We start from the raw sequence: 27,606 nt of genomic DNA on the forward strand, positions 1-27,606 counted from the left end.
GTGGCAGACTGGTAGGGCTGTGTCTGCTACCTGCAAAGTGGTCAAGTTAAGGTGTTCAGCTCAGATAAAAATGCTGGTAAGAGTTTGACCAAAGGTTGAATTACTACATGCATAATTAAGCGTGTCCAATAGTTGGACTTTCATGTACTGGCTTTGGGAATGGCTAGTCACTGTATAGGCCTACAGTGTGTAACTTTTGAATACTCCCATTCATCGAGAATCGAAGCAGTTGGCCTCGAGTCATACTTTACAATAGGTACTTCAAACAGAAGGCTGTAGACAGGTGGTGATAATGTGATTTACAATAGCTAGATCACATCCATAACAGTGATCTTTGAACTTTTTGTAAGGCCTTTATGTAATATGCACCATTTGGTTGCCATAGAAAACAACACAACATTGGCCAAGCAGGTTACCAAGATAGCATATAAGATTCACCTGGTCAGAATGAAACAGCATTTGACAGCTAGACAGAAAAATGTCAATGCTTTGTCACTGTGAACTGATCAGACCTTGGGTTAGAAAGAATAATATTCAAATATTCTCCCCAAAATAATATTTTCTTAGAGCAGTTGATTATTTTCAGTCTGTTGTATCCCATAAAAGTATTTTATTGGGTGAAAAAAATGTGATATGCCAAACCCATCTACCAATGACTGTTATGAAATGCAGTGGTGCACAAATGTCTGATTTTAAAAAGAGAAGAGCAGTACAGTAGAGCACAGATGGAAATGTAATTTAGGGAAGAAGACTCAAGGAAACCCTCCACAACCTCCTACACGTCCGTTCTTGTCTGTCGTATTCCGTGAGAGGACTCACTTAGCTAACAGTCTCAGATTATCCCCATTCCCGTCAGTCAGTCACTCTGTAGACTACGTGCTGACATGGGCTCACCATGAAATAACCAGTAGAAACTCTATATATACACACACCAAGTCAACCAGGGCTTGTGTTTCACCCAGGTTTATAGTAGATGATCTTATGATGGTCTAGCCTAGAGTTATCTGCTGGCGTCTGTGGAACTGGAGTGTTGGGAGGGAGGGGGAAGATTGTTGTGTAAGGACAGGTAATAAACAGGAAAGCTGATGGGGAGGTTATTGGAGGATTTGAATAGCATGGATTGTTCAAGGAACCATACCTTCATCTTTTAGAGGATGTGACATAGATGTGACACGTGAGCACCCCATTTACATTTTACATTTTAGTCATTTAGCAGACGCTCTTATCCAGAGCGACTTACAGGAGCAATTCGGGTTAAGTGCCTTGCTCAAGGGCACGTCGGCAGATTTTTCACCTAGTCAGCTCGGGTATTCGAACCAGCAAACTTTTGGTTACTGGCCCAACACTCTTAACCGCTAGGCTACCTGCCGCCCACTCCACTGCACAACCCCTTCATCGTACACCCACAAATAGTACTTGCACACAGACAACATTTTCCCCACAGTTCTGGACATAATAAAAGCAAGGTTAGTCATTAGGCCTATGTAGTTATACACACAGTGCCTTGCAAAAGTATTCATCCCCCTTGGCATTTTTCATTTTTTGTTGCATTACAACCTGTAATTTAAATGGATTTTTATTTGGATTTCATGTAATCGACATACACAAAATAGTCCAAATTGGTGAAGTAAAATGAAAAAATTTACTTGTTTCAAAAAATTATACAAAATAAATTACAGAAAAGTGGTGCATGCATATGTATTCACCCCTTTGCAATGAAGGTCCTAAATAAGATCTGGTGCAACCAATTACCTTCAGAAGTCAAATAATTAGTTAAATAAATCTCAGTATATATACACCTGTTCTGAAAGGCCCCAGAGTCTGCAACACCACTAAGCAAGGGGCACCATAAAGACCAAGGAGCTCTCCAAACAGGTCAGGGACAAAGTTGTGGAGAAGTACAGATCAGGGTTGGGTTATAAAAAAATATCAGAAACTTTGAACATCCCACGGCGCACCATTTAAATCCATTATAAAAAAATGGCACCACAACAAACCTGCCAAGAGAGGGCCGCCCACCAAAACTCACGGACCAGGCAAGGAGGGCATTAATCAGAGAGGCAACAAAGAGACCAAAGATAACCCTTAAGGAGCTGCAAAGCTCCACAGCGAAGATTGGAGTATCTGTCCATAGGACCAATTTAAGCCATACACTACACAGAGCTGGGCTTTTATGGAAGAGTGGCCAGAAACAAGCCATTGCTTAAAGAAAAAAATAAGCAAACACGTTTGGTGTTCGCCAAAAGGCATGTTGGAGACTCCCCAAACATATGGAAGAAGGTACTCTGGTCAGATGAGACTAAAATTGAGCTTTTTGGCCATCAAGGAAAACGCTATGTCTGGCGCAAACCCAACACCTCTCATCACCCCGAGAACACCATCCCCACAGTGAAGCATGGTGGTGGCAGCATCATGCTGTGGGGATGTTTTTCATCGGCAGGGACTGGGAAACTAGTCAGAATGGAAGGAATGCTGGATGGCGCTAAATACAGGGAAATTCTGGAGGGAAACCTGTTTCAGTCTTCCAGAGATTTGAGACTGGGACGGAGGTTCACCTTCTAGCAGGACGATGACCCTAAGCATACTGGAATGGCCTAGTCAAAGCCCAGACCTCAATCCAATTGAGAATCTGTGGTATGACTTAAAGATTGCTGTACACCAGCGGAACCCATCCAATTTGAAGGAGCTTGAGCAGTTTTGTCTTGAAGAATGGGCAAAAATCCCAGTGGCTAGATGTGCCAAGTTTATAGAGACATACCCCAAGAGACTTGCAGCTGTAATTGCTGCAAAAGGTGGCTCTACAAAGTATTGACTTTGGGGGGGGGGAATAGTTATACACGCTCAAGTTTTCTGTTTTTTTGTCTTATTTCTTGTTTGCTTCACAATAAAAAAATATTTTGCATCTTCAAAGTGGTAGGCATGTTGTGTAAATCAAACGATACAAACCCCCCAAAAATCCATTTTAATTCCAGGTTGTAAGGCAACAAAATAGGAAAAATGCCAAGGGGGGTGAATACTTTTGTAAGCCACTGTACATTAGGCCTATGTAGGGCGGCAGTAACCGAAAGGTTACTGGTTCTAGTCCCCGAGCCGACTAGGTGAAAAATATGTAATGTGCCCATGAGCAAGGCACTTATTCCTAATTGCTTCTGTAAGTCGCTCTGGATAAGAGCATCTGCTAAATGACTTAAATGTTAAATGGTGGTCCTCTGTAGCTCAGCTGGTAGAGCACGGCGCTTGCACGGCGCTTGTAACGCCAAGGTAGTGGGTTCGATCCCCGGGACCACCCATACACAAAAATGTATGCACGCACGACTGTAAGTCGCTTTGGATAAAAGCGTCTGCTAAATGGCATATTATTATTATTATTATTAAATGTAGTTATACAGTGAGGGAAAAAAGTATTTGATCCCCTGCTGATTTTGTACGTTTGCCCACTGACAAAGAAATGATCAGTCTATATAATTTTAATGGTAGGTTTATTTGAACAGTGAGAAAACGCATGTCAAAAATGTTAGAATTTGATTTGCATTTTAATGAGGGAAATAAGTATTTGACCCCCTCTCAATCAGAAAGATTTCTGGCTCCCAGGTGTCTTTTATACAGGTAACGAGCTGAGATTAGGAGCACACTCTTAAAGGGAGTGCTCCTAATCTCAGCTTGTTACCTGTATAAAAGACACCTGTCCACAGAAGCAATCAATCAGATTCCAAACTCTCCACCATGGCCAAGACCAAAGAGCTCTCCAAGGATGTCAGGGACAAGATTGTAGACCTACACAAGGCTGGAATGGGCTACAAGACCATCGCCAAGCAGCTTGGTGAGAAGGTGACAACAGTTGGTGCGATTATTCGCAAATGGAAGAAACACAAAAGACCTGTCAATCTCCCTCGGCCTGGGGCTCCATGCAAGATCTCACCTCGTGAAGTTGCAATGATCATGAGAACGGTGAGGAATCAGCCCAGAACTACATGGGAGGATCTTGTCAGTGATCTCAAGGCAGCTGGGACCATAGTCACCAAGAAAACAATTGGTAACACACTACGCCGTGAAGGACTGAAATCCTGCAGCGCCCGCAAGGTCCCCCTGCTCAAGAAAGCACATATACAGGCCCGTCTGAAGTTTGCCAATGAACATCTGAATGATTCAGAGGAGAACTGGGTGAAATTGTTGTGGTCAGATGAGACCAAAATGGAGCTCTTTGGCATCAACTCAACTCGCCGTGTTTGGAGGAGGAGGAATGCTGCCTATGACCCCAAGAACACCATTCCCACCGTCAAACATGGAGGTGGAAACATTATGCTTTGGGGGTGTTTTTCTGCTAAGGGGACAGGACAACTTCACCGCATCAAAGGGACGAGGGACGGGGCCATGTACTGTCAAATCTTGGGTGAGAACCTCCTTCCCTCAGCCAGGGCATTGAAAATGGGTCGTTGATTGGTATTCCAGCATGACAATGACCCAAAAGGCCAAGGCAACAAAGGAGTGGCTCAAGAAGAAGCACATTAAGGTCCTGGAGTGGCCTAGCCAGTCTCCAGACCTTAATCCCATAGAAAATCTGTGGAGGCAGCTGAAGGGTTGAGTTGCCAAACGTCAGCCTCGAAACCTTAATGACTTGGAGAAGATCTGCAAAGAGTAGTGGAACAAAATCCCTCTTGAGATGTGTGCAAACCTGGTGGCCAACTACAAGAAACGTCTGACCTCTGTGATTGCCAACAAGGGTTTGCCCACCAAGTACTAAGTCATGTTTTGCAGAGGGGTCAAATACTTATTTCCCTCATTAAAATGCAAATCAATTTATAACATTTTTGACATGCGTTTTTCTGGATTTTTTTGTTCTTATTCTGTCTCTCACTGTTCAAATAAACCTACCATTAAAATTATAGACTGATCATGTCTTTGTCAGTGGGCAAACATATAAAATCAGCAGGGGATCAAATACGTTTTTTCCTTCACTGTACATACATTAGGCCTATGTAGTTATACATGCACGTTTGGTTATATAAACTGTTGGCCTAAACTACGGTGCCTGTTTATTGATTAAAGTTCTTTGGTAATGATAGCAGGAATAGGTTATGGGAAAAACAGTTGTCGTCATTTTTTGCTCCTTGTTTAAACAGTGTCTTTTCACCTACTAAGCACAGTGCTCACATGCATGTCTTTCGGCTAGACTACAGTAGTAATTGTTCTGCTTAGCCAGGCTAACAAAATGAACAGCTCATTCATTTAAGGCCATCATATCTCTGTGTGAAATACACAATGAGTACAATCAGCAATTAGCGCAATAGTAGTTTGAATGACAATGGACAATGGGGAGTAGTCACATGCATTTGACGTGTTTGATTACGTTTGATGATCTACGGAAGCACTCACGCGCCTGTTTTATTGAAACGACTAGCCGTTCACACATCTCAAATCAAATCAAATCAAATGTTATTGGCCACATGCGCCGAATACAACAGGTGCAGACATTACAGTGAAATGCTTACTTACAGCCCTTAACCAACAGTGCATTTATTTTTAATAAAAAAGTAGAATAAAACAACGAAAAAGTGTTGAGAAAAAAAGAGCAGAAGTAAAATAAAATAACAGTAGGGAGGCTATATATACAGGGGGGACCGGTGCAGAGTCAATGTGCGGGGGCACCGGCTAGTTGAGGTAGTTGAAGTAATATGTACATGTGGGTAGAGTTAAAGTGACTATGCATAAATAATTAACAGAGTAGCAGCAGCATAAAAATATGGGGTGGGGGGGGCAGTGCAAATAGTCCGGGTAGCCATGATTAGCTGTTCAGGATTCTAATGGCTTGGGGGTAGAAGCTGTTGAGAAGTCTTTTGGACCTAGACTTAGCACTCCGGTACTGCTTGCCGTGCGGTAGCAGAGAGAACAGTCTATGACTAGGGTGGCTGGAGTCTTTGACAATTTTGAGGGCCTTCCTCTGACACCGCCTGGTATAGAGGTCCTGACTGGCTTGCAACAATAGAAGTTGCAAATTGACATTTTTATACTTTGATAGACAACTCCGCTGTGAAAATGCTAAATTTTGTTCGATTGATATTTCATTGGTCTTGGATATTAGATGCTGAAATATACAGGCTATAGTATAGATTTGGTGTACGTTGGTGATTCAACCAATTACTATACAGCAGTGTCAAAGTTTTGCAATGCTGAACCATCTTCAATTGAACCGCATGCTGTTTATCCATTTATTTTATTTGTACCTTTATTTAACTAGGCAAGTCAGTTAAGAACAAATTCTTATTTACAATGACGGCCTACACCGGCCAAACCCGGACGACGCTGGGCCAATTGTGCGCCGCCCTATGGGACTCCCAATCACGGCCAGTTGTGATACAGCCTGGAATCGAACGGGGGGTCTGTAGTGACGCCTCAAGCACTGAGAGGCAGTGCCTTAGACTGCTGTACCACTCGGGAGCCCATCCATCTATCCCTACCTGGCATATTTATTTGTTTATTTATTTATTATTTAACCTTTATTTTAATATAATCAAGTGTGTTTGTCTTACAGACGGTTTGTTTATCCAGCGTGAAAGGGGATGTTTGTGTGTACTTGGTGGTGTTTATGTTTAAAATAGGCCTACTGTTGTGTGGTTGAGTATGCAGGCCCAGGTGGGCACGGATCTCTGCTGTTTACGGTCTATCAGGGTTGGGAGCTCAGTTGTGACTGGGAGTGGCTAGGAGCCAGTTGAACTGCTGCTGGAGAGGTAGGTGTGTGTGTCAATGTGTTAGACTCCGAGGGTAAAGTATGTTGAGGTGTGGAGGCTTGAGGAGAGAAGGGAGGACACACACAACCGTTTTATGATCCCAGTGTCATCGTTGACCTGCCAGGAGGCACAGAGAGTCAGGCACTACTGCTCTGTTGACAGACAGAACAAGTAGCTACAACTCTCCTCCACCTTAGCACTTCACTGTGCTTTGGACTCCCTCTCTCTGTGGACTTGGTTGTGTTCTTCCTCTTTTTTCTAGCTGTGATGTTTTTTGGATCTCATAGTTGACATTTTTACTTTTGTTGGACTAGTTTTGCATCTACTCTTAAGTGAGGATTGAGAATGGTGCGTTTTAATCGCCTCTCATCCTGGCGTAGCTGGGACCTGCTGCATTTGGAGTGTATTCCTGAATCAGCCCCCCTCCAGAGCCCAACATCAACAGAATGTCAGGTGAGACAGACAGAACCACTGGATCTCTGTACCTCTGTGGTTGCAGTCTTTAAGTTGAAATTAGATAAGGAAATGCCATTGTCATGTATGCCATCTTAAATGTAATGCTTAGGCAATGATTGCAGAATTCTCAATCTGTAACCTTAGCTGTGGTGGAGATTGTATCTGATTATTTATCTCTTGGCCCTGTGCATGATGGGAAACTCCAGCCAGGTAGTGTGTGTGTAGTGGAAACAGTGGAGACACCAGTCATGCTGGTGGGCCTCTTGTGATGACACGTTTGGGATCCAGTGGCAGATAGGTGGCAGGTAGCCTAGCAGTTAAGAGCGTTGGGCCAGTAACCAAAAGGTCTCTGGTTCGAATCCCTGCCGACTAGTTGAAAAATCTTTCTGTGCCCTTGAGCAAGGCACTTAACCCTAATTGCACCTGTAAGTTGCTCTGGATAAGAGCATCTGCTAAATGACTAAAATGTAAATGGATCCCATTCTGACCATTAGCCAGTGTTATCAGTGATATCTGGGTTAGCAGGGGATAAGGACTATCCTGGTGTTTTGATGGACGATTCATATGTTTCCCCTCTATCTCAATGGTTCTTTGTTTCCACCATGGCGCTAGCTGGCTGTAGAATTAGGAGCAGATTTTTGGAGCAAGGCCACTGGCCCTGTGATATGTTGACCAAGATTGGGGTTCGCACTGCATTCCCAGCCAATAGAACGTGACATGGTCGTGTGTGTGGGTGCACATAGGTGTGTGTGTGTGTGTGATTGTTTGCCTTTCTTCCTGTCTTTGTGTGTGTGTGTGTGTGTGTGTGTGTGTGTGTGTGTCACAGTGGGTGTCCATGTGGCCAGGAAGGTGAACTTCACATTTTTCACATCATTAATCAGACAGCCTGATCAAGGGTCCTCTTATCGCTGAATAACAACAGACCTGATAGACCAGGCCAGTAGCACAGTAGGGGGAGAACGTGGAGAGGGGGGCTACTGCTACTACATGACTGCTTAGCTACTTTCAATACAATCCTCCATCCAGGCCCCTCAGGGTTTTTTTTTCAAACCAAGGTTAAAACCACAAAGGGCTGTGATAAGGGGTGACAGATAGGTCTACACAGAGGCCAGGTGAAACTCAATAAACACCCAAGTTTAGAGAGGGCTGGTTAGATATACAGGGCCACACGGAGACACAGGTAAAATGGTTGTAACTAAACACCATAGGTTAGAGTGGGCTGGTTAGTTAGGTGTAGACTGCTGCTCTTTTGAATAGGCTTGTTCTGTAATATCTGCTGTTTTTGTAAGTGGAGTATCATTACAAATTGGTCATTAAAATAGCCCGTTGAGAAATACAGGAGATCAATGCTAAAATAAGTACAGTAATCCCAGTTGATTAGATATTACCTGAATTTGATGGTGTGTAGTTTTGCTGCCACGTCTTGGGTAAAGCAGTGTTTGCTTAGTCATATATCAAATCAAATTGTATTTGCCACATGCGCCGAATACAACAGGTGTAGACCTTACAGTGAAATGCTTACTTACAAGCCCTTAACCAACAATGCAGTTTAAAGAAAAATAAGTAGTGGGGGGGTCCTGGTAGCCATGATTAGCTGTTCAGGAGTCTTATGGCTTGGGGCTAGAAGCTGTTAAGAAGCCTTTTGGACTTAGAATTGGCGCTCCGGTACCACTTGCCGTGCGGTAGCAGAGAGAACAGTCTATGACTAGGGTGGCTGGAGTCTTTGACAGTTTTGTGAGGAATATCTAAGCATACTTAAGAAATGTGTTAAAACAGGTCAGTACTGGGCATTTATTTCCTTGTTACAGTCAACCAGGAAAGCGTTGTGGAAAGTTCTGTGTCCACGGGCAAACAAAAACAGAATTGATTGAGGAAACATAGGCCTAATGGGTTGGGTAACTTGGCTTCAAACCGCAATAGAGCAAGACTTTGTCGTCATGTCACTGAGGTAAAGCCCTAACTCAAGTTCTCACCAATTCAGTAAGACATGCTTTTGTTAGCTCACTCGTTGCCTCTTTTTCTCCTTCTGGAAACATTCCAAAATCTATTTGTCTATACGTGACAATTAGCGTTGCTCCCAAGGGCACAACTGTCCTTGTAGGTACGTTTCTATATGCTTGGTACAGTCGTCACACTAGTGACAGCCTGAATATATGTCTGAATGTACATCTATAGAGTATCAGTTTAATTTACAATCAGGGAGCGGATTTGGAGGCATGCCAGATTAAATGCCGTAAAGCTGTCAGTCAGTTTGGAGAGAGATTCAGTGGTTTAAAAGAAAAGGGAAAAGCGCTGAAGGGAGAGGGGGTGTGGATGTGTGTCTGTGGGGGATTCAGAACAGTCAGAACAAGGAAAGTGGACGTCAGAGGCAGCGACTAAACAAAGGGTGAGTTACTATGAACAGTTGGCATGTCCTCTGCAGCACCAGGATGTAGGTTATTTTCTGTTGGAGCCCTGCAAGCTGTTGCTCTGGCCACACCCCTTTCTATGCAGATCACACACAGACACTCACTCACTTTTCCTGTAGCCCCGCCTCCTCTTCCTTTCCTCCTCAACACAATGGGGCAGGCAGGATCCTCCTGGTTGCTATGACTCCAGGACAGTGGCTGTGTGAAATTCTAGGCAGGCAGCAGACTCAGTCAGCACAGCAGGCTTCACCTCTCAGAGTTAGGACAGTGAGACAGGCAGGACTACCACAGAGACACGGAGTTCAAAGACGAGACCTGGGGTGGTGCTCATGGTGTATTCATGGAGATAGGAAGGAAACAAGCTTCTCTATCAGACATAAAAACCTGGACTCTTTCAACTTGAGCAAGACATCTCAGGTCATAACTGGACTTCAGAAGCACATTTTGATAAGGAACAACCTCTCATTGTTCCAGCTGTCGCGCTTCGGGGCTTCCCCTCTTAGTCTGAGGGCTCTGGCACGAGTGTATGTATGCGTAAGAGAAGGAAGGTTGAACTTGAGAGAACACAGCAGCTGGGTCCAGTATGGGCTGCAATCTCTAACTAACAGAAGGATTAGGATGGTTTTTCAGATCTTTGACATGCCACTGGCTTTAATGGTGAGTACTCTACAGCTTACATTGTGTGTGAAACTTTGGGGCTCCTTTCCCCTACTATATCTGTGTTATCTATCTGCGGTGTAAGGTAGAATTATACATCCTAGTTTAGACAGTAATTCTTAGTCAGTAGAGGCTTTAGCCTACTTGAATTTGGGGTGGTTGGGACAGTGCCAGGGCTTTGTTTTGTACTGTAATGTCCTGCAAATGACTGATACTGTTTCGTTTTTAGTTTTGGTTAAATGTTAATTGTCGTACTACTCTGAAACCCATGTCACTAAAACCAAGAGTCACATTTTTCTCCCCTGCCATACACTGTGTATCTGTTGCCAGAGCATTCCTGCGCCAAGGTAATAGGAATTTAGCCTCTCTAGTCAAGCCCAATGAGCTGCTGTCACTGGCAGAGACCAGAGTCTCGCTCGCTCGCTCGCTCTCTCTCTCTCTCTCTCTCTCTCTCTCTCTCTCTCTCTCTCTCTCTCTCTCTCTCTCTCTCTCTCTCTCTCTCTCTCTCTCTCTCTCTCTCTCTCTCTCTCTCTCTGTCTCTCTGTCTCTCTGTCTCTCTGTCTCTCTCTGTCTCTCTCTCTCTCTGTCTGTCCACTTCCTGCACCTGTGTCCTTGTCCTCTTGGCCGAGATCCCCCAGAAATCCCCCTGGTCAGAGCTGGATGAGAGGCCTCACTGTTTGCCCCACTAAAACGAATATATCTAAATATAGTGGATGGGAAATTTTGCTTGAGTTATTTGGTCCTTTCCCCTTTGATTTTCGTCCCACTTTAATACTAAAACAGAGGAAAACTATCCACGATATGGAGTAAAAGTAATATTTCTTTGGATAGAAGGAAAATATTGTACAGTCGTGGTCAAACGTTTTGAGAATGACACAAGTATTGGTCTTCACAAAGTTTGCTGCTTCAGTGTTTTTAGATATTTTGGTCAGATGTTACTATGGTATACTGAAGTATAATTACAAGCATTCCATAAGTGTCAAAGGCTTTTATTGACAATTACATAAAGTTTATGCAAAGAGTCAATATTTGCAGTGTTGACCCTTCTTTTTCAAGACCTCTGCAATCCGCTCTGGCATGCTGTCAATTAACTTCTCGGCCACATCCTGACTGATGGCAGCCCATTCTTGCATAATCAATGCTTGGAGTTTGTCAGAATTTGTGGGTTTTTGTTTGTCCACCCGCCTCTTGAGGATTGACCACAAGTTCTCAATGGGATTAAGGTCTGGGGAGTTTCCTGGCCATGGACCCAAAATGTTGATGTTTTGTTCCCCGAGCCACTTAGTTATCACTTTTGCCTTATGGCAAGGTGCTCCATCATGCTGGAAAAGTCATTGTTCGTCACCAAACTGTTCTTGGATGGTTGGGAGAAGTTGCTCTCGGAGGATGTGTTGGTACCATTCTTTATTCATGGTGTGTTCTTAGGCACAATTGTGAGTGAGCCCACTCCCTTGGCTGAGAAGCAACCCCACACATGAATGGTCTCAGGATGCTTTACTGTTGGCATGACACAGGACTGATGGTAGCGCTCACCTTGTCTTCTCCGGACAAGCTTTTTTCCGGATGCCCCAAACAATCGGAAAGGATTCATCAGAGAAAATTACTTTACCCCAGTCCTCAGCAGTCCAATCCCTGTACCTTTTGCAGAATATCAGTCTGTCCCTGATGTTTTTCCTGGAGAGAAGTGGCTTCCTCGCTGCCCTTCTTGACACCAGGCCATCCTCCAAAAGTATTTGCCTCACTGTGTGTGCAGATGCACTCACACCTGCCTGCTGCCATTCCTGAGCAAGCTCTGCACTGGTGGTGCCCAGATCCCGCAGCTGAATCAACTTTAGGAGACGGTCCTGGCGCTTGCTGGACTTTCTTGGGCGCCCTGAAGCCTTCTTCACAACAATTGAACCTCTCTCCTTGAAGTTCTTGATGATCCAATAAATGGTTGATTTAGTTGCAATCTTACTAGCAGCAATATCTTTGCCTGTGAAGCTCTTTTTGTGCAAAGCAATGATGACGGCACGTGTTTCCTTGCAGGTAACCATGGTTAACAGAGGAAGAACAATGATTTCAAGCACCACCCTCCTTTTAAAGCTTCCAGTCTGTTATTCTAACTCAACCAGCATGACAGAGTGATCTCCAGCCTTGTCCTCGTCAACACTCTCACCTGTGTTAACGAGAGAATCACTGACATGATGTCAACTGGTCCTTTTGTGGCAGGGCTGAAATGCAGTGGAAATGTTTTTTGGGGATTAAGTTCATTTTCATGGCAAAGAGGGACTTTGCAATTAATTGCAATTCATCTGATCACTCTTCATGACATTCTGGAGTATATGCAAATTGCCATCATCAAAACTGAGGCAGCAGACTTTGTGAAAATTAGTAACATTTGTGTCATTCTCAAAACTTTTGACTACGGCTGTACTCTACTACAACGATTGGTCTAAACGTTTGCTTCTGCATGAAAGCTTTTAAAGAATCCCGAAAGGTAACGCATTTGGAACAGTATTGTTTATAGATGGGCATGTGTGTTTCTGCAGAGAGAGAGAGTGGTTTACTATTGCTCCTCTCCATCTGACAGTTGGTTTAGAGACCACTACTCAATGCTTACCGACCTCTTTGTGTACATTCTCACTGTGGGTCTTATCCTGTAGGCCCGCTGACCAATTTTTTGGGGGAACTCAGTCGGGGTCTCAATTTATTGTTGAGAATTAGAATAGTAGAATACACAAGGTGCAATTTCGAAATTTGGTTGTGCATCAGCAGTCACTTAATTAGCCCATGTCAGCTAAATTATTTTAGATTGTAAGTTAGTCTAGCTGCCAGCTATCTAAACTTGTAGTGCACATTTTGGTTTTTGCCCTAACAGTACACAGCTGATTAAAATGATCAAAGCTTGATGATTAGTTGATTATTTGAATCAGCTGTGTAGTGCTAGGGCAAAAACCAAAACGTGCACCCCTTGGGGTCCCGAGGACCGAGTTTGGGAAACCCTGCTCTACTGTGTCATGACATAAATGGGTCAATGCCCCATCGACTCCCTAGTCCCCACTAGCAGATTACTCTGCATTGACACACTGTCTCTCTCTGATTGCAAAAACAGCTGCTTCCTCAGATACTGAGGCCTGAGAAGGCCCATGTTTGCTTGGTTTGCTTGGCGGCCGGTGCTCGTAAAGTGGATTGAGATTGCATGTCTTTAAGACGCACAGGCCGGCCGCAGTGCTTGCTTGCTGACAGGGTAACGATAGTAATGGAACGATGGAGTGGAGTGACTCCAGCCGTCCTTCTGTCCCTCCGTCCTGCCATGTTCCATCTGTGATTTAAGGAGTGTTCCGTCTCAGGAAGTGGTATTCCTTTCATCTGATCCTGTATGTGTCTGAACGGCAGTTAAGATGTTAGGATGGCTTTAACAGCTCTCCTGATGCTGATGTCATCCCTCACTTCAAAAATACCCTCTGATTGCCTGTTTATTCTCCTTTATTTCTCATCTTTTTCAACCTGTCTCTTCTCTTTCCTCATCTCTGCCTGACGACTCACTATTCACTATGTCATCACCTAAACACTTTCCATCTTACTTACCTTTTATTACCTCTGTCTGTTTCTCTGTCTTTCTCTCTCTCTCCCTTTGGTGGTGACTCCATATAAACACTGGTCTCCTCTCTCTCCTGGTTTTTGCAGGGTCAGGCGCGTCGCAGGAAAAACATGACAGAGTTCCTTGGGGATGCCAGCATCCCGTCTCCGGACTCCTTGGCCGGGCTGAGCGGCTCTCTGCCAGGCGTAGGACCTGGACCGGACAGCTGGAAGAACCGTGCAGCCAGCCGCTTCTCAGGCTTCTTCAGCTCCAACGCTGGAGCAGGGGCTTTCGGCAAGGTGAAGGGAAAGGCCTGGTATGGGCCGTCAGAGAGGAAACCCAGCCACTAGTAGAGGGAGGGGCTTGGTGGTGGGGGTTTGGTGTGTGCGCAAGCGTGTGTGTGTGTGTGTGTGTGGGGTGCGGGGGTTGAAGGCCATTTCCACTCAGCTCCCAGTGAGATCACTTCCATTCTCTCCAAAGACTCTGAGTTGGCTCACACAGCAACTTTCCACTAAACAAATATGCTCAGTAGCTGTGGTGGAAGTGGCCTGGAAGAACAAAGGTTTAACAAAGGTGATCCATGTTTGACTAAATTCTATTCAGGTCCCTACTATGATGATGATAATAATAACTGTCCACACACAAGTATGGAAAAATAAGACAGGATCTGAAATGGCAATAATCATTAGCCTTTATCTCCTAGCCAGCCTAACAAAGCACACAGTCACACACACGCAGATAGACACACACGTACACAGACACTCCCCTCTCCCCCCCACACACACGTACATTGTCTCCACTCCCCTGAGGTCATATCCTGCACAGTAGCAGATGTCAGAGGGAGACGGCGTCTGTCACTCACCTGTCAGCTACCAGATCATCTCTATTCATCTTGTCAGGGCAGTGTAGGGTAGGGGCGGATCAGAGACCTGGCCCCTCTCCTCCACAAAGCAGGGGTGAATCAGGGCATCCTGTACCCCCTTCAAGGGACAGGTCCCTAAAGCACAGTTGGCACCCCCCATCCTTCCCCGTCCACCCACCTCTATTGTCCAACTGATCTCAATGCACAGAGCTCATTTTCATAAGTACATAAGGCTGGTCTGGGTCCTGGCAGGACAATAGGCTGTATAGCTGTTAACAGATTTAAGAATTCAGTGGACTCGAGGGAGTGTTATGCTAATGCAGCATTTCAATCCTGTTTACATTTTGCTTTAGGAGTGTAATAAGCTCTATTATAATATTGTAATGGACAGGAAAATACACTGTTCCTGCCTCTCCCCTTCCTATAGTAATACTGACCTTATGATTTCATCTAAATGTGATGTACATGTGAATTACTTTCTAGTGAAGCAGGAAGAATAATATTGCCCAGGGTCTGTGTTTGTTTACATGTGTTAGTGTCCATTCTAACAGGAGGTGGACCGCATGGAGCAGCTCCAGAATAAGCTGCAGTCGTACACTCTGTTTGGCCTTCCCAAGGTTCCTCCTCAGCTCTCTTTCCACCAGGACTCCTGGGAAGAGGAAGAAGAGGAGACCAGCTTTGCCCTGGAGGACAGCTGGACACAGCTACTGGACAACCCTGAGGTACGGTAACGAACACACACACACACATGAATACAGGCACTCACCAAAACACACACACACAAACTCCCTGAAACACACACTCATCCACTGACACAACCACAGTGGTCATACAGTGCATTCGGAAACTATTCAGACCCCTTGACTTTTTCCACATTTTGTTACATTACAGCCTTATTCTAAAATGGATTAAATAAATAAAAAATCCACATCAATCTACACACAATATCCCATAATGACAAAGCCAAACAGGTTTTTAGAAATTCTTTAAAATAAAAAACAGATACCTTATTTACATAAGTCTTCAGACCCTTTGCTATGAGACTTGAAATTGAGCTCAGGTGCATCCTGTTTCCATTGATCATCCTTGAGGTGTTTCTACAACTGGATTGGAGTCCACCTGTGGTAAATTCAATTGATTGGACATGATTTGGAAAGGCACATATCTGTCTATATAAGGTCCCACAGTTGACAGTGCATGTCAGAGCAAAAATTCAAGCCATGAGGTCGAAGGAGTTGTCCGTAGAGCTCTGAGACACGATTGTGTTGAGGCACAGGTCTGTGGAAGGGTACCAAAACATTTCTGCAGCATTGAAGGTCCCCAAGAACTCCATCATTCTTAATGGAAGAAATTTGGAACCACCAAGACTCTTCCTAGAGCTGGCTGCCCGGCCAAACTGAGCAATCGGGGAAGAAGGGCATTGGTCACTCTGACAGAGCTCCAGAGTTCCTCTGTGGAGATGGGAGAACCTTCCAGAAGGACAACAATCTCTGCAGCACTCCACCAATCAGGCCTTTATGGTAGAGTGTCCAGACGCAAGCCACTCCTCAGTAAAAGGCACATGACAGCCCGCTTGGGGTTTGCCAAAAGGCACCTAAACGACTCAGACCATGAGAAACAAGATTCTCTGGTCTGATGAAACCAAGATTGAACTCTTTGGTCTGAATGCCGAGCGTCACGTGTGAAGGAAACCTGGTACCATCTCTACGGTGAAGCATGGGGGTGGCAGCAACATGCTGTGGGGATGTTTTTCAGCGGCAGGGACTGGGAGACTAGTCAGGATCGAGGGAAAGATGAACGGAGATCCTTGATGAAAACCTGCTCTAGAGCGCTCAGGACCTCAGACTGGGGTGAAGGTTCACCTTCCAACAGGACAACGACCCTAAGCACACAGCCAAGACAATGCAGGAGTGGCTTCGGGACAAGTCTCTGAATGTCCTTGAGTGGCCCAGCCAGAGCCCAGACATTAACTCAATCAAACATCTTTGGAGAGACCTGAAAATAGCTGTGCAGCGACGCTCCCCATCCAACCTGACAGAGCTTGAGAGGATCTGCACAGAGGAATGGGAGAAACTCCCCAAATACAGGTGTGCCAGGCTTGTAGCATCATACCCAAGAAGACTCGAGGCTGTAATCGCTGCCAACGGTGCTTCAACAATTTTAAAAAAAAGAATTTCTTGCAAAAATGTCTAAAAACCTGTTTTGGCTTTGTCATTATGGGGTATTGTGTGTAGATTGATGAGGAAAAACAACAATTTAATCCATTTTAGAATAAGGCTGTAACGTAACAAAATGTGGAAAAAGTCAAGGTCTGAATACTTGCCGAATGCACAGTGTGTATAAATGAGGGATACCAATTATATTGAAATGAGGTACTTGCACACAGGTGTGGTTCCTGAGTTAATTAAGACATCCCATCATGCTTAGGGTCATGTATGAAAAATGCTGGGTAGGCCATTATTTTGGATAACATGGCTATGCCCCCATAGGATGACAATGCCCCCATCCACAGGGCACGAGTGGTCACTGAATGGTTTGATGAGCATAAAAACGATGTAAGCCATATGCCATGGCTGTCTCAGTCACCAGATCTCAACGCAATTTAACTCATATTGGAGATTCTGGAGATGCACCTGAGTCAGCGTTTTCCACCACAATCAACAAAACCCCAAATGATGGAATTTCTTGTGGAATAATGTTGTTGCATCCCTCCAACAGAGTTCCAGACACTTGTAGAATATATGCCAAGTCACATTGAAGCTGTTCTGGCGGCTCGTGGTGGCCCAACGCCCAATTAAGACACTTTATGTTGACGTTTCCTTTATTTTGGCAGTGGCCTGTAGCTACTCACAATTATTGAAATGCACACGTTGGCATTTTTTGAAAATTCAAAGAATGCAAACTACTTCCATAACAAGTCAAACTGTACACAATCAGTTCCTGGTTCGGTCTGACAATCTCCCGCCCATCCATTCACATTATTTCCTAGTAACAGAGGGCTGATAGATAACGTTTACAGCCATTGTTATTTAGCTGTTATTAAGGTTAATGTATATATTTAATATATGTGTTACCAGATCAATAGCAGCCATCTCTCTTCCCGGGCACAACTCTCAACCTTTAGAGGTGGGCTCAGGTAATCAGGCCAAATAGACAGGTAGGCAGAGGAATTACATTTCTGTCATACTTTCAAGTTTCTATTACCCTGCCTATTACATATATAATGTCTATCACTAGCTGACTTGTCAAAAACTTGTCAAAAGGCCCATTGCTGTATCTGGTGAGTTACTCTTAACCAGTGTGTGATTGGGGATCAAGGTTTGTGGGGATTATTAGTCAGTCACACCAATTTAATCAGTGTTTAAGTGCTATCTAGAAAGGTATAATTCTTTCATACTCTTGTGTGTGCGCTGATGTGTGTGGGTAGACATGTAACAGTAAAGCTGTGATCTCATGAGCTGGGCGATATGAACAAAAATACATATCGCGCTAAATTGACTGAATTATTGCCCTAAAGATACGTTTATAACATTGATGTGCACCACAGTTCTTTTTTATTGATCTTTTAAATTACTACTACTAGTTTGATTGTTGTAGCCATCAATTTTCCCATTAACAATAACCCATATTAACAAACATATTTAATTTCAAATTTCACACTTCTTTTTATTGTTTAAATTATTGTTTTGTTTTTCAATAACAGTAATAATAAACTGTGACAGTATACAGTACGTACAGACATACCAATAGACAGCCACAACACATGGCAACAGTGCTGAGCGATTCATCAAAATGTAGCTTTTTCCTGGTTGTTAAACAACTAATTGACATGTCGTTTCAGTTACTTGAATTCCATTTAGTTTGGGGTTTTTGTGAGCCCAACGCGCCGTTTCTTTAGAGAGAAATAAAATAATTAATGAGAGAAATCAAGTCAAGAACTATGTGGGGATGCTGGGCTGAAGGGAGCTGTAGTTTTCATTAAGCAAAGTGAATGTGTTGTGTTCACATCAGGGTTGGGGTCAATTCCATTTCAATTCCATATCAATTCAGGAAGTACACTAAAATTCCAATGCTTTTAGCAAAAAAAAATATTTTCAATTTACAATCTGTAGAAACAATGAGAATAGAAGGGTTCGGAACTTTTGTGAAACATCACAGTACAGGTGAAAAATATATGGCAATTAGAAATCCAATAAGGATGGTGTTAAGAGATAGATGGGTGGTGTTGAATGGAGCAGAAGGTTGAGACTAATAACAACTAGATAACTCATGTAAAACATACTGTGTCCGTAAAATGTATATAGGTTGTAGGTTGAGAACTTTTGTGAAAGCGCACAGATTGAAAGATATGGCATATAGAAGCAAACCGGATGGACATCATGAAAATGATCGGAGAGGTTGAGGGGTAGAGGAAGTTCAGGAGTAAAAACAAACAAAATAGAACTATTGTAAAATTGATTGTGTCCATAAAATATATATATAGTATGTATAAGCTGGAAGTAGAGGCCTAAGCGTTGTTGTTCACTAGTTTACTCAAAATAGGGGAGGGTTGGTGGGGTTGGGAAGTAATAAAGGAAAATATATATTTTTAAAGGATGTGTATGTATGTACAGTGGGGAAAAAAAGTATTTAGTCAGCCACCAATTGTGCAAGTTCTCCCACTTAAAAAGATGAGAGAGGCCTGTAATTTTCATCATAGGTACAAGTCAACTATGACAGACAAATTGAGAAAAAAAAACCAGAAAATCACATTGTAGGATTTTTAATGTATTTATTTGCAAATTATGATGAAAATAAGTATTTGGTCAATAACAAAAGTTTCTCAATACTTTGTTATATACCCTTTGTTGGCAATGACACAGGTCAAACATTTTCTGTAAGTCTTCACAAGTTGTTGCTGGTATTTTGGCCCATTCCTCCATGCAGATCTCCTCTAGAGCAGTGATGTTTTGGGGCTGTCGCTGGGCAACACGGACTTTCAACTCCCTCCAAAGATTTTCTATGGGGTTGAGATCTGGAGACTGGCTAGGCCACTCCAGGACCTTGAAATGCTTCTTACGAAGCCACTCCTTCATTGCCCGGGCGGTGTGTTTGGGATCATTGTCATGCTGAAAGACCCAGCCACGTTTCATCTTCAATGCCCTTGCTGATGGAAGGAGGTTTTCACTCAAAATCTCACGATACATGGCCCCATTCATTCTTTCCTTTACACGGATCAGTCGTCCTGGTCCCTTTGCAGAAAAACAGCCCCAAAGCATGATGTTCCCACCCCATGCTTCACAGTAGGTATGGTGTTCTTTGGATGCAACTCAGCATTCTTTTTCCTCCAAACACGACGAGTTGAGTTTTTACCAAAAAGTTCTATTTTGGTTTCATCTGACCATATGACATTCTCCCAATCCTCTTCTTGATCATCCAAATGCACTCTAGCAAACTTCAGACGGGCCTGGACATGTACTGGCTTAAGCAGGGGGACACGTCTTGCACTGCAGGATTTGAGTCCCTGGCGGCGTAGTGTGTTACTGATGGTAGGCTTTGTTACTTTGGTCCCAGCTCTCTGCAGGTCATTCACTAGGTCCCCCCGTGTGGTTCTGATGGGGCTCCCACTGAGGAGGGAGGTGACGGCGATGAGGTGGCAGAGACTGGTGCAAATCTCGCCCCTGAGACTGAAGGTGAGGGGGAAGCAGCGGTGGAGGTTGCTGTGGAGATGTCTCTGGATGAGTGGAAAGCCCTGCAGGAACAGAACCGGCCCAAGAAGGAGTTCAATCTGCGCAAGGCTGATACCATTGTGCCCTCTGACTCGGTAGTCATCCACAAGTCCAAGAAACAGGTTGAGGAGCAAGTTGAGGAGGTTGTGGAGGAGGATGACGCTGCATCTCTCCGTCGCCCCGCCAATGACATCACGGCTAAACTGAAGATTGACTTTGGCAGCCTTGGACGACCCTCACGGGGGACCAGAGGAAGAGGGGGGCGTGGACGAGGTGGCCCAGCCACTCGGCCAGAGACCATTTCTCCTCAGAAGCCTCCTGAAAAAGCCCGGGTCCAGCAGGGACAGGCACCAAACCCTGATGACCCAGAGGACTTCCCTGCCCTGGCCTAAAGGAAGACCAGCATTGGACCAGAGCCCAGTCCTTAGGTGGCCCTTCACCTGTACTGTGCCTTAGTGGAATGAGCTTAACTTCGCAAGAGGAGCAAAAAAAGAAACTGGTTTGCTCTTATACATCCCAAAGAACTGTATATAAATCAAGTTGCGATCTGGTCTCTGGATAGTTCAGGTGAATGTCCTTTCATTGTAATGGGGAAATTGACCTGTTTTATAAAAATAAATGCACTGTTCACATTGACACGTCTGGAATAGGTTACTATTTGTACAACCTTGTGTAAATTGACATGGTGATGGACCCCTTGTTTGCTCCAGTGAAACATTTATCAATTTAAGCACATGAATTACTGTAGGTAATGGCCATTTGTGCCCATGCTTACAACTTGCAGCATGCCTTTCAGTCAGCCACAAGGGGGAGTCGAGACCATTTGAGTCCTCACAAGCCATCTGAAATTTGCCTCGCACTATTAAACAACCGCTCATCCAAATAAGAAACACAAATGTTAAACTGCATGCAATACTTAGCCCATTACAGTAAATGATTTGTTTGGTGTATTAATCTTTATTGTAGAATGTATTATAGGCTATGTAACCATTACCTGCATACATTTCATCACTAACTGTAAGTCGCTCTGGATGAGAGCGTCTGCTAAATGACTAAAATGTAAAAAATGTTCTGGGATTTTTGCTCACCGTTCTTGTGATCATTTTGACCCCACGGGGTGAGATCTTGCGTGGAGCCCCAGATCGAGGGAGATTATCAGTGGTCTTGTATGTCTTCCATTTCCTAATAATTGCTCCCACAGTTGATTTCTTCAAACCAAGCTGCTTACCTATTGCAGATTCAGTCTTCCCAGCCTGGTGCAGGTCTACAATTTTGTTTCTGGTGTCCTTTGACAGCTCTTTGGTCTTGGCCATAGTGGAGTTTGGAGTGTGACTGTTTGAGGTTGTGGACAGGTGTCTTTTATACTGATAACAAGTTAAAACAGGTGCCATTAATACAGGTAACGAGTGGAGGACAGAGGAGCCTCTTAAAGAAGAAGTTACAGGTCTGTGAGAGCCAGAAATCTTGCTTGTTTGTAGGTGACCAAATACTTATTTTCCACCATAATTTGCAAATAAATTCATTAAAAATCCTACAATGTGATTTTCTGGATTTTTTTTTCTCAATTTGTCTGTCATAGTTGACGTGTACCTATGATGAAAATTACAGGCCTCTCTCATCTTTTTAAGTGGGAGAACTTGCACAATTGGTGGCTGACTAAATACTTTTTTCCCCACTGTGTGTGTGTGTGTGTGTGTGTGTGTGTGTGTGTGTATACATACAGCTCTGGAATAAATTAAGAGACCACTGCAAAATTTTCAGTTTCTCTGGTTTTACTATTTATAGGTATGTGTTTGGGTAAAAATAACATTTTCGTTTTATTCAATAAACTACTGACAACATTTCTCCCAAATTCCAAATAAAAATATTGTCATTTAGAGCATTTATTTGCAGAAAATGACATCTGGTCAAAATAACAAAAAAGATGTAGTGTTGTCAGACCTCGAATAATGCAAAGAAAATAAGTTCATGTTCATTTTTAAACACAATACTAATGGTTTAATTTAGGAAGAATTCAGAAATCAATATTTGGTGGAATAACCCTGATTTTCAATCACAGCTTTCATGCGTCTTGGCATGCTCTCCACCAGTCTTTCACATTGATGTTGGGTGACTTTATGCCACTCCTGGCGCAAAGGTTCAGGCAGCTCGGCTTTGTTCGATGGCTTATGACCATCCATCTTCCTATTGATCACATTCCAGAAGTTTTCAATGGGGTTCAGGTCTGGAGATTGGTCTGGCCATGACAGGGTCTTGATCTGGTGGACCTCTATCCACACCTTGATTGACCTGGCTGTGGGCATGGCGCATTGTCCTGCTGGAAAAAAACAATCCTCAGAGTTGGGGAACAATGTCAGAGCAAAAGGAAGCACGTTTTCTTCCAGGACAACCTTGTACATGGCTTGATTCATGCGTCCTTCACAAAGACAAATCTGCCCGATTCCAGCCTTGCTGAAGCACCCCCAGATCTTCACCGATCCTCCACCAAATTTCACAGTGGGTGCGAGACACTGTGGCTTGTAGGCCTCTCCAGGTCTCCATCTAACCATTAGACGACCAGGTGTTGGGCAAAGCTGAAAATTGGACTCATCAGAGAAGATGACCTTACTCCAGTCCTCTACGGTCCAATCCTTATGGTCTTTTGCAAACCTTAGCCTGGCTCTCCTTCTCATTGATGAAGGGCTTTTTTCTAGCTTTGCACGACTTCAGCCCTGCCCCTAGGAGCCTGTTTCGAACCGTCTTCGCCGTGCACTTCACCCCAGCTGCCGTTTGCCATTCTTTTTGTAGGTCACTTGATGTCATCCTACGGTTGTTGAGTGACATTCGAATGAGTTTGCGGTCATCCCGGTCAGTAGAGAGTCGTTTTCGCCCTCTGCCGGTCTGTAGCTTTGTTGTCCCCAATGTCTGCTGCTTGAACTTGTTCTTATGAACTGCCGTCATTGAAATTTTAAGTTTGGAAGCAACCTGACGCTCACTGTATCCCTCTGCCAGTAAAGCCAGAATTGAACCCTTCTTTTCCTCACTCAAAACGTTCCTTTTCAACACTTTTGGCATGGTCAATAGTTATTTTTTTATTAATATTACTTTTGAGGTACTATTAGCACTGTTTTTGCCATCCAGCTGGTCCTATTGCAAGAGGATAGTGATGACCACAGCAGTTGTTTTTTTCATACTTTTTGTTGTTAAATAAGATTTGGTTCAGGTGATCACCTAATCAGTACCTAATTCAGTAGAATGAGGTGTGCCTGTGTTGGAATTCAACAGACACTGGAATGGAATGGCTGTCATACATGTAGAGATGCTGATTTAAGAAACATTTGCAGTGGTCTCTTAATTTTTTTCCTCACTGTGTGTGTATATATATGTATATATATATATATATATATATATATATATATATATATATACACACACACACACACACACACACACACAGTGAGGGAAAAAAGTATTTGATCCCCTGCTGATTTTGTACGTTTGCCCACTGACAAAGAAATTATCAGTCTATAATTTTAATGGTAGGTTTATTTGAACAGTGAGAGACAGAATAACAACAACAAAATCCAGAAAAATGCATGTCAAAAATGTTATAAATTGATTTGCATTTTAGTGAGGGGAAATAAGTATTTGACCCCCTCTCAATCAGAAAGATTTCTGGCTCCCAGATGTTTTTTATACAGGTAACGAGCTGAGATTAGGAGCACACTCTTAAAGGGAGTGCTCCTAATCTCATCTTGTTACCTGTATAAAAGACACCTGTCCACAGAAGCAATCAATCAGATTCCAAACTCTCCACCATGGCCAAGACCAAAGAGCTCTCCAAGGATGTCAGGGATAAGATTGTAGACCTACACAAGGCTGGAATGGGCTACAAGACCATCGCCAAGCAGCTTGGTGAGAAGGTGACAACAGTTGGTGCGATTATTCGCAAATGGAAGAAACACAAAAGACCTGTCAATCTCCCTCGGCCTGGGGCTCCATGCAAGATCTCACCTCGTGGAGTTGCAATGATCATGAGAACGGTGAGGAATAAGCCCAGAACTACACGGGAGGATCTTGTCAATGATCTCAAGGCAGCTGGGACCATAGTCACCAAGAAAACAATTGGTAACACACTACGCCGTGAAGGACTAAAATCCTGCAGCGCCCGCAAGGTCCCCCTGCTCAAGAAAGCACATATACAGGCCCGTCTGAAGTTTGCCAATGAACATCTGAATGATTCAGAGGAGAACTGGGTGAAAGGGCTGTGGTCAGATGAGACCAAAATCGAGCTCTTTGGCATCAACTCAACTCGCCGTGTTTGGAGGAGGAGGAATGCTGCCTATGACCCCAAGAACACCATCCCCACCGTCAAACATGGAGGTGGAAACATTATGCTTTGGGGGTGTTTATCTGCTAAGGGGACAGGACAACTTCACCGCATCAAAGGGACGATGGACAGGGCCATGTACCGTCAAATCTTGGGTGAGAACCTCCTTCCTTCAGCCAGGGCATTGAAAATGGGTCGTGGATGGGTATTCCAGCATGACAATGACCCAAAACACACGGCCAAGGCAACAAAGGAGTGGCTCAAGAAGAAGCACATTAAGGTCCTGGAGTGGCCTAGCCAGTCTCCAGACCTTAATCCCATAGAAAATCTGTGGAGGGAGCTGAAGGTTCGAGTTGCCAAACATCAGCCTCAAAACCTTAATGACTTGGAGAAGATCTGCAAAGAGTAGTGGGACAAAATCCCTCCTGAGATGTGTGCAAACCTGGTGACCAACTACAAGAAATGTCTGACCTCTGTGATTGCCAACAAGGGTTTTGCCACCAAGTACTAAGTCATGTTTTGCAGAGGGGTCAAATACTTATTTCCCTCATTAAAATGCAAATCAATTTATAACATTTTTGACATGCGTTATTTTGGATTTTGTTGTTGTTATTCTGTCTCTCACTGTTCAAATAAACCTACCATAAAAATTATAGACTGATCATGTCTTTGTCAGTGGGCAAACGTACAAAATCAGCAGGGGATGAAATACTTTTTTCCCTCACTGTGTGTGTGTGTGTGTGTGTGTGTGTGTGTGTGTGTGTATGTATGTATATATATATATATATATATATATATATATATATATATATATATATATATATATATATATATACACACACACACACACACACAGCTGTGGAAAAAATTAAGAGACCACTGCAAATCTTTCTTAAATCAGCATCTCTACATGTATGACTTCCATTCCAGTGTCTGTTGAATTCCAACACAGGCACACCTCATTCTACTGAATTAGGTACTGATTAGGTGATCACATGAATCAAATCTTATTTAACGAGGAAAAGTATAAAAACCACTGCTGTGGTCATCACTATCCTCTTGCAATAGGACCAGCTGGATGGCAAAAAGTCACCCAACATCAATGTGAAAGACTGTGATTGAAAATCAGGGTTATTCCACCAAATATTGATTTCTGAACTCTTCCTAAGTTAAAACATTACTATTGTGTTGTTTAAAAATGAACATTATATGCAATAATAAAGCTGATATATCCCCCCATCCCCCCATTAAAAAAAAGAATCATAATTCCAATGCTTTTCAATTAGGGAAATTTGGATTTGGGTTTATTTTCTGAATTTAAATTGAATTGACGTCAACCCTGGTTCACAAACATATCTAATGTGTGTGTGTTTCTGTGTGTTGGCAGACGTTGACCAGACGCCAGTTCCAACAGCAGGAGGCTATCTGGGAGCTTCTGCACACTGAGGCCACCTACATCAAGAAACTACGAGTCATCACTGATGTAAGTACACTTTAGACAAGAATGACCATATTCCCACTCTACATATTTATTGTAAGAAACACTGTAACCTTACATCAGGTCCAAAGTAATTACTTGAATGAATCTCAATAAGATTTCCTATTTGTTAGTGCTGTATTTAGATGTCCCATACTGACAACTTTCCTCCTTTCTTCCTGTAGTTGTTCCTGTGTGGGCTGTTGAACCTGCAGGAGAGTGGTCTGCTGACAGAGGTGGAGCCAACGCGTCTCTTCAGTAACATCCAGGACATTGTGCGTCTGCACGCTGCCATGTGGAACCAGGTGATGCTGCCCGCCCTGGAGATTGCTCGGCAGGCCAGGACCCTCCTCAACCCTGTTGACCTCCACCATGGCTTCAGGACCTTTGGCTCCCGGTTCAAGCCCTACATCCGTTACTGCATGGAGGAGGAGGCCAGCCTGGAGTATATGAGATCACTACACAGGGACAACGAGCTCTTCAGGATCTACGTCACGGTGAGTTGTAGTCTGTCTGTCTTCCCTTTCTCTCTGTTTATAGTGACAGTGTAGAGTTAAACAACTGCCCACCAAATACTATTTACTCCTCTCAACATGTATCTCACTAACACAGCACAGTCAACCAATATCAAACACCACTAGTATATTCTACATGGCACTTTTCACTATTGTTTAGTAAGTTCCTAGCCACAATCTCTTTAAGCTTCAACTCATGATCTGATGCCTGGTGTGTCTATCTCTCTCTTTGTTTCTCTGCATAGTGGGCTGAGACTCATAAGCAGTGTAACCGTCTGAAGCTGGCTGACATGCTGGCCAAGCCCCACCAGAGACTCACCAAGTACCCCCTACTGCTGAAGGCTGTCCTCAAGAAGACTGACGACTCATCGTCCCGCGACGCCGTCAGCAGCATGGTGGCGTGTGTAGAGGGCTTCATCAACAGTGTGGACTCTCAGATGCGTCAACGGGAGGAACAGCAGAAGCTAGCCACCATCTCTGGACGCATCGACTCATACGAAGCAGTGGAGGGGAGCAGCGAGGAGGTGGAGAAGGTGAGCACACACCATACTCAGGGATGGTTTCCTCAGTATAATGCTGCAAGTCTTTTTTTTTTGTTCTTTTTTTGTTGTTGTTATTTTACCCCCATTTTTCTTCCCAATTTCGTGGTATCCAATTGGTAGTTACAATCTTGTCCCATCGCTGCAACTCCCGTACAGACACGGGCGAGGCGAAGGCCGAGAGTCGTGCGTCCTCCGAAACACAACCCAACCGAGCCGCACTGCTTCTTGACACAGTGTCCGCTTAACCCGGAAGCCAGCCGCACCAATGTGTCGGAGGAAACACTGTACACCTGGCGACCAAGTCAGCGTGCGCTGCGCCCCGCCCGCCACAGGAGTCGCTCGTGCGCGATGGGACAAGAACATCCCTGCCGGGCAAACCCTCCCC

General features: G+C 43.9%; 1 protein-coding gene across 4 annotated transcripts in view; it reads left to right on the top strand.

Annotated features, from left to right (window-relative positions):
- LOC121537975 (pleckstrin homology domain-containing family G member 5) overlaps positions 1 to 27,606 on the top strand; it is a 94,752-nt gene that overhangs the window by 58,335 nt on the left and 8,811 nt on the right. For 3 of the 4 annotated variants that reach the window (XM_041845663.2, XM_041845664.2, XM_041845666.2), the window contains 5 exons: positions 13,916 to 14,107; positions 15,222 to 15,392; positions 26,075 to 26,170; positions 26,350 to 26,661; positions 26,925 to 27,212. In XM_041845663.2, the coding sequence (XP_041701597.1) occupies positions 13,916 to 14,107; positions 15,222 to 15,392; positions 26,075 to 26,170; positions 26,350 to 26,661; positions 26,925 to 27,212 (1,059 nt within the window). Of the gene's footprint in view, positions 1 to 9,760; positions 10,247 to 13,915; positions 14,108 to 15,221; positions 15,393 to 26,074; positions 26,171 to 26,349; positions 26,662 to 26,924; positions 27,213 to 27,606 lie in introns of those variants that run through there. The other variant, XM_041845667.2, reaches the window with a different exon arrangement.

Source organism: Coregonus clupeaformis, chromosome 24, assembly GCF_020615455.1.
Source record: "Coregonus clupeaformis isolate EN_2021a chromosome 24, ASM2061545v1, whole genome shotgun sequence".
NCBI classification, from domain to species: Eukaryota; Metazoa; Chordata; class Actinopteri; order Salmoniformes; family Salmonidae; genus Coregonus; species Coregonus clupeaformis.